This window comes from Mizuhopecten yessoensis, unplaced genomic scaffold (genome assembly GCF_002113885.1).
Source record: "Mizuhopecten yessoensis strain PY_sf001 unplaced genomic scaffold, ASM211388v2 scaffold5009, whole genome shotgun sequence".
Lineage (NCBI taxonomy): Eukaryota > Metazoa > Mollusca > Bivalvia > Pectinida > Pectinidae > Mizuhopecten > Mizuhopecten yessoensis.
The window spans coordinates 103,015-123,785 of NW_018405834.1; the positions used below are offsets into that span (position 1 = coordinate 103,015).

Sequence of the window (20,771 nt, forward strand, 5' to 3'; positions counted from 1 at the left end):
AGACAGTTCATGGCCACATATAGTTATTCCCATCACATAGGAGACAGTTCATGGCCACATATAATTATTCCCATCACATAGGAGACAGTTAATTTAAGGCCACATATAGTTATTCCCATCACATAGGAGACAGTTCATGGCCACATATAGTTATTCCCAACACATAGGAGACAGTTCATGGCCACATATAGTCATTCCCATCACATAGGAGACAGTTCATGGCCACATATAAATATTCCCATCACATAGAAGACAGTTCATGGCCACATATAAATATTCCCATCACATAGAAGACAGTTCATGGCTTCATATAGTTATTCCCATCACATAGGAGACAGGTCATGGCCACATATAATTATTCCCATCAAATAGAAGACAGTTCATGGCCCCATATATTTATTCCCATCACATAGAAGACAGTTCATGGCCACATATAGTTATTCCCATCACATAGGAGACAGTTCATGGCCACATATAATTATTCCCATCAAATAGAAGACAGTTCATGGCCACATATATTTATTCCCATCACATAGAAGACAGTTCATGGCTTCATATAGTTATTCCCATCACATAGGAGACAGTTCATGGCCACATATAATTATTCCAAATGTGATGAACTCCAGAAGTAGCCTTATGGCACATATGTGACAAAATGTAAGATATAATTATTCCCATCAAATAGAAGACAGTTCATGGCTTCATATAGTTATTCCCATCACATAGGAGACAGTTCATGGCCACATATAATTATTCTAAATGTGATGAACTCCAGAAGTAGTCTTATGGCACATATGTGACAAAATGTAAGGACAGGGTCATTTATTTGAACTTCATCCTAGCAAACAACAGGACAAATTAAACGTCATAAAACTCTAGGCTTCACGAAGCTTTGGAAGAGCAACTGTTTTACATAACTGACACCTAACTGTTTGTAAATTCAAGATCGGGCCTTGTTGTCTCATTTCGGGAAGAAATATGTCAATAAGAACAATAATTCAGAAGTAAACTGCAAAGTTTAGGAATTAAGAATAAGTATGCAATAATTTAAGCTGGATTATAATAAGGCCCAATATCAATCACAAACAGTCAACAGGAAAAAGACCTGCAAAGACCTTACATCTCTGTAGCATTTTGGCGGAGATAGCCTCAGATAATGTGACAATGATATAAACTTGTAGATGGTGAACTCTAATATTTTGACCATTTAACATCGTCTGATGAAGTGCACACAAGAAAGCTGTGTTGTGACTGAAGGTATTGGGTTCCTATTGTGATTTTATTACCTGTAGCCAACACTTGCTGACATATGTCACGCCGTTGGTTCCACACACGATGGAGGTCCTTCCCTGGGTCGGACACTCTCTCATACACTCGCAGTAGGGCTGTGAGGTTGTCTGATTCACCTTACAGGTACCACCCCAGGGACAAAAGAATCCTCGACAGACATCTGAAAATTAAGATAAACAAATTTACACATGAATTTAGATCAAGTGAACTTTTTATTGAGTTTTGCCTAAGAAAAGGTTTTCTCTGAATGAATCGGAAATACATTAGACATATAAAAAAAAAATAAGACTATACTTCCATCACAACATCATATCATTTACATTTAAGCAATACACATGATCATTTTTTTGGTTTATAATACAGTATATACTGATACAAAAATGTGCAAAACGGTTTATACAAAGTACACACATTTTTTTGGTATATATACTATAATTTAATTTAAAAAGACAGACACTTTATTAGTTCAATGATAATAAATATTTATTCATTTCTGACAAAATTATAATGCACAGCAATTTCAACAATGCACAGCAATTTCATCACCATGCAACAACAACCGATCATAAGTCAAAATTACAAACACTGCACCAAACATTGCAGTATACGATGCCATCACTTTTTGCGGAGTCTGCACCAAACATTGCAGTATACGATGTCATCACTTTTTGCGGAGTCTGCACCAAATAATGCAGTACAGATGTCATCACTTTTTGCGGAGTCTGCACCAAACATTGCAGTATACGACGTCATCACTTTTTGCATAGTTTGCACCAAACATTGCAGTATACGATGTCATCACTTTTTGCGGAGTCTGCACCAAACATTGCAGTATACGATGCCATCACTTTTTGCGGAGTCTGCACCAAACATTGCAGTATACGACGTCATCACTTTTTCCATAGTTTGCACCAAACATTGCAGTATACGATGCCATCACTTTTTGCAGAGTCTGCACCATACATTGCAGTATACGACGTCATCACTTTTTGCGGAGTCTGCACCAAACAATGCAGTATACGATGTCATCACTTTTTGCGGAGTCTGCACTAAACATTGCTGTATACGATGTCATCACTTTTTGCGGAGTCTGCACCAAACATTGCAGTATACGATGCCATCACTTTTTGCGGAGTCTGCACCAAACATTGCAGTATACGATGTCATCACTTATTGCGTAGTCTGCACTAAACATTGAAGTATACGATGTCATCACTTTTTGCGTAGTCTGCACTAAACATTGCAATATACCTACCATCCAGTAATCATGTCACATACACTGATACATACAATATACCACTCAGCCAGTAATCATGTCACATACACTGATAGATACAATATACCACTCATCCAGTAATCATGTCACATATACTGATACATACAATATACCACTCATTTAGTAATCATGTCACATACACACTGATACATACAATATATCACTCATCCAGTAATTATGTCACATACACTGATACATACAATATAGAACTCATCCAGTAATCATGTCACACACACACTGATACATACAATATATCCCTCATCCAGTAATCATGTCACATACACACTGATACATACAATACACCACTCATCCAGTAATCATGTCACATATACTGATACATACAATACAACACTCATCCAGTAATCATGTCACATACACTGATACATACAATATATCACCCATCAGTAATCATGTCACATACACACTGATACATACAATATAACACTCATCCAGTAATCATGTCACATATACTGATCAACACAATATATCACTCATCCAGTAATCATGTCACATACACTGATACATACAATATACCACTCATCCAGTAATCATGTCACATATACTGATCAATACAATATATCACTCATCCAGTAATCATGTCACATATACTGATAATCAAACGTAATAGTCATTCAGTTATCAAGCCAAAACAGATCATATACCATTTCTGGAAAAGTTGAACTTCTTCTCTTATATCTGGACGGTTTGTTGTACAATGCACTTCTCGAGGTTTTCTTGGAAAGATTATCATTAAAAAATCATGCTTTCCGCTAAACATAAGTCAATTAAGTTGGTCTGGCCGTGGTATTGCAACCAATTAGCATCAGGTAGATAGGGCTACATGTACAAGTCGAGTTCACTCCTCCCATTTAGACCTAATGATATTTCTATATCTGGAACTTTGACATTCATTGAGTATTAAAACTCTAAATGGAGAAAAAACACTGGCAAAAGACCAACTTTTACCTAATGTATGTCATAAATGACTTTATTTTCAGTGCTGAATCCATGGTATTGTTAGGAGTAAGTTAAAGAACTTTTTAATGTATCTTAGCACATATTCACTAGAATCTATCTTGAAATCTTTTGTGTTCAAAATCCTTAAACATACCAGATAAAATTCAAAATGATTGAGAATATTTAGTGTAGTTGAGGTCAGTTACTTTATACATATTCTGATTTTAAGGAGGCTCCACACTTTCGCAATTAACCAGCAAAATGTGTTGAAACTGTCACAAAATGGTTATGCAACTATGTAGAGGTGATTTTATGAAAATCTAAGCATTCTGATAGTTTGGGGACTTTTTTGGAAAAAATACCAAAAAATTGAATTTTCGTCAATTTTAATATTTTCCGTACAATTTTTTTGTCTGGCATTGTTCGGAATAATAACAACAACAAACCAGAGATTGCAGAGGGATCTTAGCACCCACCATTGTACCATCTTCATTAGTTCTTTGTCAGATCGATATTTTCTCTTCTTTTCTCTTATCTGTTTGATCGAGTCATGTTAACAGTAAATGCACCTTGAGATAACTTTTGATCTAAACTTGATACTGATGTGTATGAAAGACATTACCTTCAAAGTGAGTTTGTCATTTCACATATTTACTAGTACAGTTCTTAATGTGAAAGAATTAGAATCGATCATTGCAATATGAGAAAGATCTGTTTAGTCTCAAAAGTTAGTATACACAAGAAAGGACCTAGGGGAACCTACATATACGATGTGAGAAAGATCTCACCACTACTTCCTGAGAAATAGCGATAACAAACCTTCAATGTCAAAACTGTTGCTGTATTGACTCTCTGTCATATTCTGACTTAAAGGGTTCAATAGAGAAGAACTGTTGCTGCATTGACACTCTCTGTCATATTCTGACTTTAAGTGTTCAATACAGGAGAAGTGTTGCTGTATTGACACTCACTGTCATATTCTGTCTTTAAGTGTTCAGTAGAGAAGAATTGTTGCTATATTGACACTCTGTCATCTTCTGACTTTAAGTATTCAGTAGAAAAGAGTTGTTGCTGTATTGACACTCTCTGTCATATTCTGACTTTAAGTGTTCAATACAGGAGAAGTGTCGCTGTATTGACACTCTCTGTCATATTCTGACTTTAAGTATACGGTAGAGAAGAAGTGTTGCGGTATTGACACTCCCTGTCATATTCTGATTTTAAGTGTTCAGTAGAGAAGAAGTGTTGCTGTATTGACACTCTGTCATATTCTGACTTATAGCGTTCAGTAGAGATGAATTGTTGCTGTATTGCTACTCCCTGTCATATTCTGACTTTAAGTGTTCAGTAGAGAAGAAGTGCTGCTGTATTGACACTCTGTCATATTCTGACTTATAGCGTTCAGTAGAGATGAATTGTTGCTGTATTGCTACTCCCTGTCATATTCTGACTTTAAGTGTTCAGTAGAGAAGAATTGTTGCTGTCTTGACACTCTGTCATATTCTGACTTTAAGTGTTCAGTACAGGAGAATTGTTGCTGAATTGACACTCCCTGTCATATTCTGACTTTAAGTGTTCAGTAGAGAAGAATTGTTGCTGTATTGACACTCCCTGTCATATTCTGACTTTAAGTGTTCAGAAGAGAAGAATTGTTGCTGTATTGACACTCCCTGTCATATTCTGACTTTAAGTATTCAGTAGAGAAGAATTGGTGCTGTATTGACACTCTGTCATATTCTGACTTTAAGTGTTCAGTAAAGAAGAAGTGTTGCTGTATTGACACTCTCTGTCAAATTCTGACTTTAAGTGTTCAGTAGAGAAGAATTGTTGCTGTATTGACAATATCTGTCATTTTCTAACTTTAAGTGTTGAGTACAGGAGAATTGTTGCTGTATTGACATTCTGTCATATTCTGACTTTAAGTATTCAGTACAGGAGAATTGTTGCTGTATTGACACTCTATCATATTCTGACTTTAAGTGCTCAGTAGAGAAGAATTGTTGCTGTATTGACACTCTGTCATATTCTAACTTTAAGTATTCAGTACTGTAGAATTGTTGCTGTATTGACACTCTCTGTCATATTCTGACTTTAAGTGTTCAGTAGAGAAGAATTGTTGCTGTATTGACACTCTCTGTCATATTCTGACTTTAAGTGTTCAGTGGAGAAGAATTGTTGCTGTATTGACACTCTGTCATATTCTGACTTTAAGTGTTCAGTACAGGAGAATTGTTGCTGTATTGACACTCCCTGTCATATTCTGACTTTAAGTGTTCAGTAGAAAAGTGTTGCTGTATTGACACTCTCTGTCAAATTCTGAATGTAAGTGTTCAGTAGAGATGAATTGTTGCTGTATTGACACTCTGTCATATTCTGACTTTAAGTGTTTAGGGGAGAAGAATTGTTGCTGTATTGACACTCTCTGTCAAATTCTGAGTGTAAGTGTTCAGTAGAGATGAATTGTTGCTGTATTGACACTCTTTCATATTCTGACTTTAAGTGTTCAGTAGAGAAGAATTGTTGCTGTATTGACACTCTCTGTCATATTCTGACTATAAGTGTACGGTAGAGAAGAAGTGTTGCGGTATTGACACTCCCTGTTATATTCTGATTTTAAGTGTTCAGTAGAGAAGTAGTGTTGCTGTATTGACACTCTGTCATATTCTGATTTTAAGTGTTCAGTAGAGAAGAAGTCTGTCATATTCTGACTTTAAGTGTACGGTAGAGAAGAAGTGTTGCGGTATTGACACTCCCTGTTATATTCTGATTTTAAGTGTTCAGTAGAGAAGTAGTGTTGCTGTATTGACACTCTGTCATATTCTGATTTTAAGTGTTCAGTAGAGAAGTAGTGTTGCTGTATTGACACTCTGTCATATTCTGATTTTAAGTGTTCAGTAGAGAAGAAGTGTTGCTGTATTGACACTCTGTCATATTCTGACTTTTAGTGTTCAGTACAGGAGAATTGTTGCTGTATTGACAATCCTGTCATATTCTGACTTTAAGTGTTCAGTAGAAAAGTGTTGCTGTATTGACACCCTCTGCCAAATTCTGACTGTAAGTGTTCAGTAGAGGTGAATTGTTGCTGTATTGACACTCTGTCATGTTCTGACTTTAAGTGCTGTATTGACAATCCTGTCATATTCTGACTTTACGTGTTCAGTAGAAAAGTGTTGCTGTATTGACACCCTCTGCCAAATTCTGACTGTAAGTGTTCAGTAGAGATGAATTGTTGCTGTATTGACACTCTCTGCCAAATACTCTGTCATATTCTGACTTTTAGTGTTCAGTACAGGAAAATTGCTGCTGTATTGACAATCCTGTCATATTCTGACTTTAAGTGTTCAGTAGAGAAGAAGTGTTGCTGTATTGACACTCTGTCATATTCTTACTTTAAGTGTTCAGTGGAGAAAAATTGTTGCTGTATTGACACTCTGTCATATTCTGACTTTTAGTGTTCAGTACAGGAGAATTGTTGCTGTCTTGACAATCCTGTCATATTCTGACTTTAAGTGTTCAGTGTAGAAGAACTGTTGCTGTATTGACTCTCTGTCATATTCGGACTTTAAGTGTTCAGTGGAGATGAATTGTTGCTGTATGTTGCTGTATTGACACGCTCTGGCAAATTCTGACTTTAATTGTTCAGTAGAGATGAATTTTTGCTGTATTGACACGCTCTGGCAAATTCTGACTTTAATTGTTCAGTAGAGAAGAATTTTTGCTGTATTGACACCCTGTCCTATTCTGACTTTTAGTGTTAAGTCCAGGAGAATTGTTGTTGTCTTGCCAATCCTGTCATATTCTGCCTTTAAGTGTACGGTAGAGAAGAATTGTTGCTGTATTGATACTCTCTGTCATATTCTGAATTTAAGTGTTCAGTACAGGAGAATTGTTGCTGTCTTGACCATCCTGTCATATTCTGACTTTTCGTGTTCAGTACAGGAGAATTGTTGCTGTCTTGACCATCCTGTCATATTCTGCCTTTAAGTGTTCAGTGGAGAAGAATTGTTGCTGTATTGACACTCTCTGTCAAATTCTGACTTTAAGTGTTCAGTAGAGATGAATTGTTGCTGTATTGACACTCTCTGTCATATTCTGACTTTAAGTGTTCAGTGGAGATGAATTGTTGCTGTATTGACACTCTGTCATGTTCTGACTTTAAGTGTTCAGTAGAGAAGAATTGTTGCTGTATTGACACTCTCTGTCATATCCTGACTTTAAGTGTTCAGTGTAGAAGAACTGTTGCTGTATTGACACTCTCTGTCATATTCTGACTTTAAGTGTACGGTAGGGAAGAAGTGTTGCGGTATTGACACTCCCTGTCATATTTCTGATTTTAAGTGTTCAGTAGAGAAGAAGTGTTGCTGTATTGACACTCTGTCATATTCTGACTTTAAGTGTTCAGTAGAGAAGAATTGTTGCTGTATTGACAATATCTGTCATATTCTAGCTTAAAGTGTTCAGTACAGGAGAATTGTTGGTGTATTGACACTTTCTGTCATATTCTGACATAAATGTTCAGTAGAGAAGAATTGTTGCTGTATTGACAATATCTGTCATATTCTAACTTTAAGTGTTGAGTGCAGGATAATTGTTGCTGTATTGACACTCCCTGTCATATTCTAGCTTAAAGTGTTCAGTACAGGATAATTGTTGCTGTAATTACACTTTCTGTCATATTCTGACTTTAAGTGTTCAATACAGGAGAAGTGTTGCTGTATTGACACTCTCTGTCATATTCTGACTAAAAGTGTTCAGTACAGGATAATTGTTACTGTATTGACACTTTCTGTCATGTTCTGACTTTAAGTGTTCAATACAGGAGAAGTGTTGCTGTATTGACACTCTATGTCATATTCTGACTAAAAGTGTTGAGTACCGGAGAATTTTTGTTGTATTTGCACTCTCTACTGGATCAAGCGTAGTTAATTATAAGTGTCTTGCTCAAAGATATAACACAGTGCCGTGACGTTATTTGAACCCGCAAATCTTCGATCACGTGTCCAGCGTCTTATCACTAGGCTACCATGCCTCAATGAAGTCCTTTAAAGTTTTTAACGTATTTGACCCCTAGCTCTGACTTTGAAAGTGAGTCAAATTCATTAATTTGATTAAGCCTGACAACCATTCACCACATGTTCACACCGTACGCTAATGGTTTAAGGTAAAGACCATTACAAGGACCCCTACTTACACAGAAGTAGGCACTAAAATATTTTCACACATTTGATCACTGTAACCTTCAAAGTGTGATCAAAGTCATTTGTCTGAACAAACTTGATACATGTAGCCATCAACACAGGAATACTTCCAGCTTAGTTTCTTGATCTAATATCCTTTGGTTATTCAGAAGATGTTATTTAGGTGTTTCTAACATGTTTGAAAACAATTGATAATACACCACCACGCATACCTGGTAAGCATGGTACTGGCCAAGTACCCTTATATATATCTCCTGATTATTCAGAATTAATGTTGATGTCAGACACATTAGACAACAGAACTGAAATCAGTGACACGGCATAAGCTTACTCAACTCTTTGGACAGATGACCTAATACAATGAAAAGTTAATATAATAGCAAAATTTCCTTTTATAATGTATGTGATGCTGAGTTTTTTTTCAGTCCTGGCTATATTGATGGGAAGGATTACTTAGTGATTAGTGACAGCTGTTTGATGACTTTTAAAGTGTTCACTGACCAGGGGAATTTACTAAGTAGATTATAGCCTGAAGTCTTTAGGATGAAATATTGATGAAAGTTTTGCTGCCAGATTATTTGGTTCTACTTTGTATCTAGGGACTAAATCATCTATTGAATTCCACATGTGAAAGATATTAATTCGAAATATCAATTTCTCCGGTGGAGTATTGTTCTTTGAAAATGGCCACCGTAAACATTCATCTCTCAGACCAAAACATGACAGCTCCATCCTTCAATGAAAAACACCGTATAAAACACCCAAAACATTAATGTTGATTTTGTATGAACATATGCATTTAAGTGACTTTTATAAGGGGAAGAGTGGCAAGCCCAGTCTCCTGACAGATTTTTTTTTATATGTTTTTTATTTTCAAAGAGTTCATTTTCAATACAGTGACAATAATAATGGATCAGTGATTCATTCAGATCATATAATAACCTATTTGTCACCAATCAACTTTCATATCACCACTCATACCATACAAATTATGCAAATATAAATTTGCATCACTAAAGACTGCATATGGATAGGTATTATTTCATTTAATATCACATTGTATTGCTATAAGGAAGAAGGGAGATAAAAGGAGAGAAAAAGAAGCTGGTAAGAAAACAAAAAAAAAGAGAAACAAGAAAAGAAAAGATAATGACAGATATCAGAACAAGCATGTCAGTGAACCAAGTCAAAACAGAGCTAGATACTAATAAGGTTTTAGGAAAAATCAAATAATTTCATCCAATTCTTCCATTCATTAGAGAAAAAGTTGTAGACAAGGATTACGTTTACCATACATTTTTGAACCACATCGTTAGCACAGAGAGAGTGCCATGTATAGTTCTGGTTCTGTAAAAATGTGTTGCCATGCTTACTAACATCTGGACTTCCTTTACATCTGGTTATATTCAAACACGCTGTAATTCAATTCCTCGTCGTATTTCCGCAGTTATAAAATCCAAAGGCCGCCTCATCATATATCAGGTACATTGTAAGTTCGTTGACACTTTCCATGTTTAATCCCATTTTTGACTCACCTGGCCCAAAGGGCTATGTGAGCTTATGCCGTACTGTGGCGTCCGTCCGTCCGTCCGTCAACTTTTTCTTTTAAACGACTTCTGAAGAAGAACTGGAAGACCTATGGTCATGCTATTTGGCCAGTAGGTACTTGCGATGGAGTGCTATAAAGCGTCCACATTAAAATGACCTTGACCTACTTTCAAGGTCACTGGGGTCAAATATGATAAAAATGTCAAACAACAATATTGTAAGAGCCATTTGGACTAGAGTCATGATACGTGGGTATGTTATGAAGACCAGCAGTGCAATTTGTTTTTAATTACAGTAATGAAGTCAAATGTCAACTTTGAGTGCAAGTCGGGGGTCAAAGGTCAACATGGGTTAAAGGCTTTAACAATCTTCTTCTCAAGTTCCATAAGGTCCAGGGTCATGATATTTGGCCAGCAGGTACCTTGGATGAAGTGCTATTTTTAAGTTTCCTCATTAAACTAACCTTGACCTATTTCAAGGTCGCAGGGGTCAAATATGTTAAAAACTTCAAATAAAAATATCCTAACAACCATTTGGACTAGAGTCATGATACTTGGGTATGTTGTGCAGACTAGATGTATGAATTGTTTTCTTTATTACAGTAATGAGGTCAAAGGTCAACTTTAAGTGAAAGTCGGCAGTCAAAGTTCAATGTGGGTTAAAAGCTTTAAAATTCAAATTTCAAATTTCAAACAAGAATATCTTCAGAACGGTTTAAGACGTGTTAAAATGCCTTGTGTTCTAGTTACCAATTTTGGTCTTAAGTTACCTATATATCAGTTTCATGTAACAAAAGAAACAGGTGAGCGTTACAGGCCCTCTGTGCCTCTTGTTAATTCTTGAAACGGTTTGTCTGAGGACAGCTGGTGCTACTTTGACCTGCGTGATATGGGATTAACGTCTCTTCAATTTCCTGTAACAATTTGTCCACGTTAAAAAGGCAGGTCTGTTTCAAACTGTTTCGACTAACGGCAGCGACTCAGCTACAAAACCAAACCTTGTTTGTTTGGAGGAACAGTCACCTTGAGATTCATTCTCCTGTCGCTACACTGCCCGCCAAACTAGTAATTAAATCCCACTGAGTGACTGGTTTGTGTCTCGGCGATGCCAGTCGACTCTTTTGTCCGGTCGCCCGCAGAATATTGTGGGATTGTGCACCATTGTTGATAAATGGCCCCTCGTTTAGCATCTTAGCGCCCCTCAATTTTTTTACAAGAACAAATGCTTGTCCCTAGTCCTGAATGATACATTCAATAAAGTTAGTCCTTTGAGTAAATGTGCTTTAGTCCATTGTTCTCTCAGGGTCATAAGGAACATTTATAGAACTATTCCTGATGTCCAATACTAAGTAGACCTAGTGATGCAGGTTACACGGCTCAATGGGGGGAAACAATGTCCGGTTCACAAACACAACAGAACGTTATATTTAGGCCCTTTTAGCATGAATGGTTTAATTGTTTCAACTAGCTGAACCTGAAAGTTAAACGACAGACTAAGATCTTCGGCACGTGTATATCGAGAGGTCCAGACAAGCCTGACTGAAACTAAAAAGCTGACTATTGCTAGTTTTCACTATTTCTTTTAAATCAAGTTTGACTCACAGATATATTTTAGGATACATTATATAACTTAGTGGAAGCGTTAAAGAAGGACCTACTATCCTGGGTATAATGTTATTTATTTGTCATATATATTAATTTGCTCTGTAATGCTACTATATAACCTTACCAAACAAAAAAAGAAAGATATCAGATCATAATTTTCACATAATCCCCATCGGTGTAGTGATATGAAGAACATGTTCGTGACGTCGTGACTAAATGACGTCGTTTTGACCGACATCACTATATTAAGTGTAGTTATGTTGTTTAAAAGGTGAATATTATCATGGTGGAATAAATTTATTAAATTGCTGATTTTGTGTTTATTTCCACCAACTATATTTGTTTGCCGGGGACGGTCGTGTGTACTCGTGACCTCACAAGAACAGGTCCCATTGACAGATATTTGACTTTGAAATGCGATAACAGGTTGGAAATATAAGAAAAACTTAAATTAAAAACGAAAATATAAGTATTAAACTGCCTTCTTTGGAAAGCTATTGTCCTATAATTAACTAACGTGTGTTGTTCGATTTGTCTGCAATCCTGTGAGAATTATAGGACAATAACTTAAGTTTAATATGAGACATCTGCCAGACTGAATGAATGAATGAGGCACTGACAATACTCCTCTAGGGGCCCATTGGTCAATAACTAACCCACTCATTAGCTTAACTTATGATTTAAAAGTGAGACTTTGCTCATGAGAGACCTGCAAGAAAGCATTGAAATAAAACAGTTTAATATTTGTTTACATTGTAATCCAACACTTGGATGTAAATATTGGTATTGTTGTAATCAAGTGATGAAGATAATTGTAATGACATCATGACCCGGGCTGTATTACACAATTGTGTCGTGGTTTGTACCTGAGCCCTGTTGCTCTGATGATGGCTAATGTAGCCAGCCAAAACGAGCCTCACTAAACTAAGGAGTCTAGCTGCTCCCTATATCCTAGTCTTTGTGATGATGGCTAATGTAGCCAGCCAAAACAAGCCTCACTAAGCTAAGGAGTCTAGCTGCTCCTTCTATCCTAGTCTTTGGGATGATGGCTAATGTAGCCAGCCAAAACAAGCCTCACTAAACTAAGTAGTCTAGCTGCTCCTTCTATCCTAGTCTTTGTGATGATGGCTAATGTAGCCAGCAAAAACAAGCCTCACTAAACTAAGGAGTCTAGCTGTTCCATCTACCCTAGTCTTGGTGATGATGGCTAATGTAGCCAGCCAAAACAAGCCTCACTAAACTAAGGAGTCTAGCTGCTCCAGCTATCCTAATCTTGGTGATGATGGCTAATGTAGCCGGTCAAAACAAGTTTCACTAAACTAAGGAGTCTAGCTGCTCCATCTATCCTAGTCTTTGTGATGATGGCTAATGTAGCCAGCCAAAACAAGCCTCACTAAACTAAGGAGTCTAGCTGCTCCTTCTATCCTAGTCTTTGTGATGATGGCTAATGTAGCAAGCCAAAACAAGCCTCACTCAACTAAGGAGTCTAGCTGCTCCATCTATCCTAGTTTTTGTGATAATAGCTAATGTAGCCAGCCAAAACAAGCCTCACTAAACTAAGGAGTCTAGCTGTTCCATCTACCCTAGTCTTGGTGATGATGGCTAATGTAGCAAGCCAAAACAAGCCTCACTCAACTAAGGAGTCTAGCTGCTCCAGCTATCCTAATCTTGGTGATGATGGATAATGTAGCCAGCCAAAACAAGCCTCACTCAACTAGGGAGTCTAGCTGCTCCAGCTATCCTAGTCTAGGTGATGATGGATAATGTAGCCAGCCAAAACAAGTCTCGCTAAACTAAGGAGTCTAGCTGCTCCATCTATCCTAGTCTTTGTGATGATGGCTAATGTAGCCAGCCAAAACAAGCCTCACTAAACTAAGGAGTCTAGCTGCTCCATCTATCCTAGTCTTTGTGATGATGGCTAATGTAGCCAGCCAAAACAAGCCTCAATAAACTAAGGAGTCTAGCTGCTCCATATATCCTAGTCTTTGTGATAATGGCTAATGTAGCCAGCCAAAACAAGCCTCACTAAACTAAGGAGTCTAGCTGCTCAATCTATCCTAGTCTTTGTGATGATCATATAAAGACCAATGATCAGTACATTTCCTTGTTTTGGTTCATTGACAACGAACTCATTTCACATAAAACACAAATCTTTCGACAAAAACTAGAATTGTAATTCATCATTATTGTTAGTTTTGTATTTTTGCAAAGTTTGATGTAGATTTTACAACACACATATGGGTATAATATTGAATCACATCCCACTGGCCACAACCTGTAGGAAATGTCTGATACAAGATCCTGAATGGAGTACAGAAATGACTTGTAATGTCGTATATTAATTACATTTGGGACATGTGCCAGTATATCACTATCTGTGTCAGCTACATCAGGCCATAGATACCCAAACTACTATTAAATCACAAATTCAATTTTAGGAAAAAAAAGAATCCCTTTAGGACATCATGATCCGAATGGGGCCAGCCGTTGGTTTTCGATTAAACTGCATCATCCAGAGACAGATTGAGATATTAGGGAAATGGATATGGTTTAATGGGAAAGTGTTTTTCTGTACAACTGAAACAAGCTTGGGGAATATCTACCTTTCTCCAGTTTCATTTTTGCAATGTCTAAATGAAACTGTTGTTGGGTTATTTACCAATGTTGGAAGCGGTGTATAATGGGTCCAAACCAATGAGCACGCTTTCACTCTGTATCAGTAAACAATGTTTAGCTGTCCCCTTGACTGGTGCATGTTTAACCTTAACACCTTACATCAGACAACTCTCTAACATGAACACCGTCATGACAAATGCTTCCATTTTGAACTCTCTATAGGGATTATTACTGACATAGAAACATTTGTGAGATTTTCAATAAATAAACAAATATCAACACAACAAACAAACCATTCCAGTAAAAATCACTGTATACTCAATCATTCTACAACTGTCATTTCCAGTAAACATCACTGTATACTCAATCAGTCTGCAGCTGTCAATTCCACATCACTGTATACTCAATCAGTCGGCAGCTGTCAATTCCAGTAAACATCACTGTATACTCAATCAGTCTGCAACTGTCAATTCAACATTAAATAGAGATGTAGTCAGTAGTTGGATAACAGAGGGTTGGGTTTAGTTAGTAGTTGGGTAACAGAGGGTTGGGTTTAGTCAGTAGATGGGTAACAGGGTTGGGTTAAGTCAGTAGTTGGGTAACAGAGGGTTGGGTTTAGTCAGCAGTTGGGTAACAGAGGGTTGGGTTTAGGCAGTAGATGGGTAACAAAGGGTTGGGTTTAGTCAGTAGTTGGGTAACAGAGGGTTGGGTTTAGTCAGCAGTTGGGTAACTGAGGGTTGGGTTTAGACAGTAGTTGGGTAACAGAGGGTTGGGTTTAGTCAGTAGATGGGTAACAGAGAGTTGGGTTTAGTCAGCAGTTGGGTAACAGAGGGTTGGGTTTAGGCAGTAGATGGGTAACAGATGGTTGGGTTTAGGCAGTAGTTGGGTAACAGAGAGTTGGGTTTAGTCAGCAGTTGGGTAACAGGGGGTGGGTTTAAGCAGTAGATTGGTAACAGAGGGTTGGGTTTAGGCAGTAGATGGGTAACAGAGGGTTGGGCTTAGTCAGTAATTGGGTAACAGAGGGTTGGGCTTAGTCTGTAGATTGGTAACAGAGAGTTGGGTTTAGGCAGCAGTTGGGTAACAGAGGGTTGGGTTTAGGCAGTACATGGGCAACAGAACAGAGGGTTGGGTTAAGGCAGTAATTGGGTAACAGAGAGATGGGTTTAGTCAGCGGTTGGGTAACATAGGGTTGGGTTTAGGCAGTAGATGGGTAACAGAGGGTTAGGTTTAGGCAGTAGATGGGTAACAGAGGATTGGGCTTAGTCAGTAATTGGGTAACAAAGGGTTGGGTTTAGGCAGTAGTTGGGTAACATATGGTTTGGTTTAGTCAGTAGTTGGGTGACAGAGGGTTGGGTTTAGTCAGTAATTGGGTAACATAGGGATGGGTTTAAGTAGCAGTTGGGTAACAGAGGGTTGGGTTTAGGCAGTAGTTGGGTAACATATGGTTGGGTTTAGTCAGTAATTGGGTAACATAGGGATGGGTTTAAGTAGCAGTTGGGTAACAGAGGGTTGGGTTTAGGCAGTAGTTGAGTAACATATGGTTGGGTTTAGTCAGCGGTTGGGTAACAGAGGGTTGGATTTAGGTAGCAGTTGGGTAACGAGGGTTGGGTTTAGGCAGAAGTTGGATAACAGAGGGTTGGGTTTAGGTAGCAGTTGGGTAACAGAGGGTTCGGTTTAGGAAGTAGTTGGGTAACAGAGGGTTGGGTGTAGTCAGTAATTGGGTAACAGAGGGTTGGGTTTAGTCAGCAGTTGGTTAACAGAGGGTTGGGTTAAGGCAATAGTTGGGTAACATAGGGTTGGGTGTAGTCAGTAATTTGGTAACAGAGGGTTGGGTTTAGTCAGCGGTTGGGTAACAGAGGGTTGGGTTTAGGCAGTAGTTGGGTAACAGAGGGTTGGGTTTAGGTAGCAGTTGGGTAACATAGGGTTGGGTGTAGTCAGTAAATGGGTAACAGAGAGTTGGGTTTAGTCAGTAATTTGGTAACAGAGGGTTGGGTTTAGTCAGTAGTTGGGTAACAGAGGGTTGGGTTTAGTCAGTAGTTTGGTAGCATAGGGTTGGGTTTGGTCAGTTTATACAGTGTTTGTTTTATACAGGTAATATATGGTTTGGTTCAGACAGGTAATACATGGTTTGGTTTAGACATGTAATATATGGTTTGGTTTAGACAGGTAATGTATGGTTTTGTGCAGACAGGTAATATATGGTTTGGTTTAGACAGGTAGTTAATAACTTGGTTTAGACATGTAGTTTATGGTTTGGTTTATACAGGTAATATATGGTTTGGTTTAGACAGGTAATGTATAGTTTGGTTTAGACAGGTAGTATATGGTTTTGTTCAGACAAGTAATATATGGTTTGGTTTAGACAGGTAATATATGGTTTGGTTTAGACAATTAGTTAATAACTTGGTTTAGACAGGTAAAATACAGTTTGGTTTAGACAGGTAGTATATGGTTTGGTTTAGACATGTAATATAGCGTTTTGGTATGTATAAGGTATCAATATTGTTTATAATATATCTAACATATACTTAGGTCTGTATATGATATCAATATTGTTTATAATATACCTAAGATATACTTAGGTCTGTATAAGGTATCAATATTGAGGCCCAGAAGGCCTTATCACTCACCTGGATATCTAAGCAATCATGGCAAAATATTCTCCAAATGAGATCCACAGGTAATGTATGGTTTGGTTTAGACAGGTAATATATAGTTTGGTTTAGACTGGTAGTAAATGGCTTGGTTTAACCAGGCAATATATGGTTTGGTTTAGACAGGTAATATATGGTTTTGTTTAGAGAGGTAATATATAGTTTGGTTTATACAGGTAGTATATACTTTGGTTTAGAGAGGAAATATATGGTTTGGTTTTAGGTAATATATGGTTAGGTTTAGAGAGGAAGTATATGGTTTGGTTTAGACAGGTAATATATGGTTTGGTTAAGACAGGTAGTATATGGGTTGGTTCAGACAGGTAATCTATGGTTTGGTTTAGACAGGTAATATATGGTTTGGTTTAGACAGGTAATATATGGTTTGGTTTAGTTAATAACTTGGTTAAGACAGGTAATATATAGTTTGGTTTAGACAGGTAGTATATGGTTTGGTTTAGAAAGGTAATTTATGGTTTGGTTTAGACAGGTAATGTATGGTTTGGTTTAGACAGGTAATATATAGTTTGGTTAAGACAGGTAATATATAGTTTGGTTTAGACAGGTAGTTAATGGCTTGGTTTAACCAGGTTATATATGGTTTGGTTTAGCCAAGTAATATATGGTTTTGTTTAGTTAATAACTTGGTTAAGACAGGTAATATATAGTTTGGTTTAGACAGGTAGTATATGGTTTGGTTTAGACATGTTATTTATGGTTTGGTTTAGACAGGTAATATATAGTTTTGTTCAGACAGGTAATATATGGTTTGGTTTAGACAGGTCATATATGGTTTGGTTAAGACTGGTAGTTAATGCCTTGGTTTAACCAGGTTATATATGGTTTGGTTTAGTCAGGACATATATGATTTTGTTTAGAGAGATAATGTATAGTTTGTTTTATACAGGTAGTATATAGGTTGGTTTAGAGAGGAAATATATGGTTTGGTTTTGACAGGTAACTTTTATTTGGTTTAGACAGGTTGTTAATGTCTTTGTTTAGACAGGTAGTATATGGTTTGGTTCAGACAGGTAATACATGGTTTGGTTTAAACAGGTAATATATGGTTTGGTTTAGACAGGTAATATATGGTTTGGTTTAGACTGGTAGTGAATGGCTTGGTTTAGACAGGTAATGTATGGTTTGTTTTAGACAGGTAATATATGGTTTTGTTTTAGACAGGTAATATATGGTTTGGTTTAGAGAGGAAGTATATTGTTTGGTTTAGACAGGTAGTATATGGTTTGTTTTAGACAGGTAATATATGGTTTGGTTTAGACATGTAATTTATTGTTTGGTTAAGACAGGTAGCATGTGGTTCGGTTCAGACAGGTAATATATGGTTTGGTTTAGACAGGTAATATATGGTTTGGTTTAGACAGGTAATATATGGTTTGGTTTAGAAAAGGAAGTATTTGGTTTGGTTCAGACAGGTAATATACGGTTTGGTTTAGACAGGTAATATTAAGTTTGGTTTAGAGAGGAAGTATATGGTTTGGTTTAGACAGGTAGTATATGGTTTGGTTTAGACAGGTAATATATGGTTTTGTTTAGACAGGTAATATATGGTTTGGTTTAGAAAAGGAAGTATTTGGTTTGGTTCAGACAGGTAATATATGGTTTTGTTTTAGACAGGTAATATACGATTTGGTTTAGACAGGTAATATTAAGTTTGGTTTTGACAGGTAATATATGGTTTGGTTTAGACAGGTAATATATGGTTTGGTTTAGACAGTTAGTTAATGGCTTGGTTTAGAAAGGTAATATATAGTTTGGTTTAGAGAGGTTATATATAGTTTGGTTGAGACAGGTAATATATGGTTTGGTTTAGACAGGTAGTATATGGTTTGGTTCAGACAGGTAATATATGGTTTGGTTTAGACAGGTAATAAAGTTATTACCATTTTATTATAAACAGACAGACAGACAGACATTCTTTATTTCCTCTTTTACAAGAGATTAAAGTCAATCAATACATACATATATGTTTACATTTCAAATTACATAAAGTTAGCGTTCATCAATAGAAAAAGGAAGAGAGTTACAATAATGTGTCAATCTCACACACGATTCTTTCTAGATTAATTGACATATTGATCATCATATTTTCCCACTCGTAGTCTTCTAGTAGTATATTCACACGATCTCCTAATAAGAAACTATATTGGTTTTCATCCTCTATATTTGTAAATGAAATATAGGAGGAAACTTCTAAAGCATTCATCACACCATCCATCATTAAGTCACGCATTTCAAACAATTTCGGACACTCAAGTAGAAAATGAAAAACAATATCAGCAGTAGATTTACCACAAAATTTACATAATACAATATCGCGTTCAAATATAAATGAATATTTCATTAGCTCTATTAACTGCCACATGCATTTATGCGATTTTTGCTTGGTACTCAGTTCTAATATGTGGTTGATTCCCTGATTTTTGCAATTTCAGTCAATTCAACCCTGTTTGGCCCAACCCATCAGCCCCGGGGGGTCAGTCAGGGCTGATATGTGCCTACCATCAAACTCCTATCCAATACTGATAATGTTAACCTAAATTGAATTAATTCCAATGGAAATTAAACAAATGTTAGTCCAAAATGCGATTTACCTATATAAACTATAGTAAAGTTTACCCCCTCCCCAGGGGGAAACGTGAGACCCCAGGGCCATGAAATTCACAACTTTGGTAAAGCACCCTAAGACCCTTCCATCTATGAAGAGTATTTGATTCTACCATATCTGGGTCTTGAGAACAAGATTTTTGAAATTTCAGTAAATTCGACCCTTTTTGGCCCCAACCCATCAGCCCCGGGGGGCCAGTCAGGCATGCTATGTGCATACCATCAAACTGCTATCCAATACTGATAATGCTAACCTAAATTGCATTACTTCCAATGGCAATTAAACAAATGTTAGTCAAAAATGTAATTTCCCTTTATAAACTATAGTAAAGTTTACCCCCTCCCCAGGGGAAAGTATGAGACCCCAGGGTCATGAAATTCACAAATTTGGTAAAGCACCTTAAGACCCTTCCATCTATGAAGAGTATTTGATTCTACCATATCTGGATCTTGAGAAGAAGATTTTTGAAATTTTAGTCAATTTGACCCTTTTTGGCCCCGCCCCTCAGGACCCTGGGGGCTTGGGACTAAACCGGTCACTCTTTTTGTTGACCTTTGTCCATTGAAGGTTCATGCAAAATAACGACGGACGACGGATGACGCCGGACAAACGGCGTTCGCAATAGGTCACTTGAGACTTTGTCTCAGGTGACCAAAAAAGTGTGTTAGAATAAGGATAGGGCATTGTTTTCCGAGTCTATACTGTCGGTCTCGAGTTCAAACCAGATTTCACGTTCCAATCGTCAGTATGTTAGCCACTCAAAAAGACACGCTATCCCCTAATTAGTATTCAAAATACCTTCATTGAATGAAAGTTATCTTATTTAAAAATTAGTATTAAAAACAATTAAATGTATAATTCTGCTGCAAGCTCCTCTATACGCATCACCCCAATGCGGATGAATCCCCCCCCCCCCCCCCCCCCCCCCCCCCCCCCCCCCCCCCCCCCCCCCCCCCCCCCCCCCCCCCCCCCCCCCCCCCCCCCCCCCCCCCCCCCCCCCCC

General features: G+C 37.4%; 1 protein-coding gene across 1 annotated transcript in view; it reads right to left on the reverse strand.

The window, feature by feature from the left end:
• The window catches only part of LOC110450161 (follistatin-like), a 127,056-nt gene that overhangs the window by 85,388 nt on the left and 20,897 nt on the right, over positions 1 to 20,771 (reverse strand). Inside the window, exon 3 of the mRNA XM_021497446.1 lies at positions 1,287 to 1,450. Coding sequence (XP_021353121.1) covers positions 1,287 to 1,450 — 164 coding nt within the window. The remainder of the gene's footprint in view (positions 1 to 1,286; positions 1,451 to 20,771) is intronic.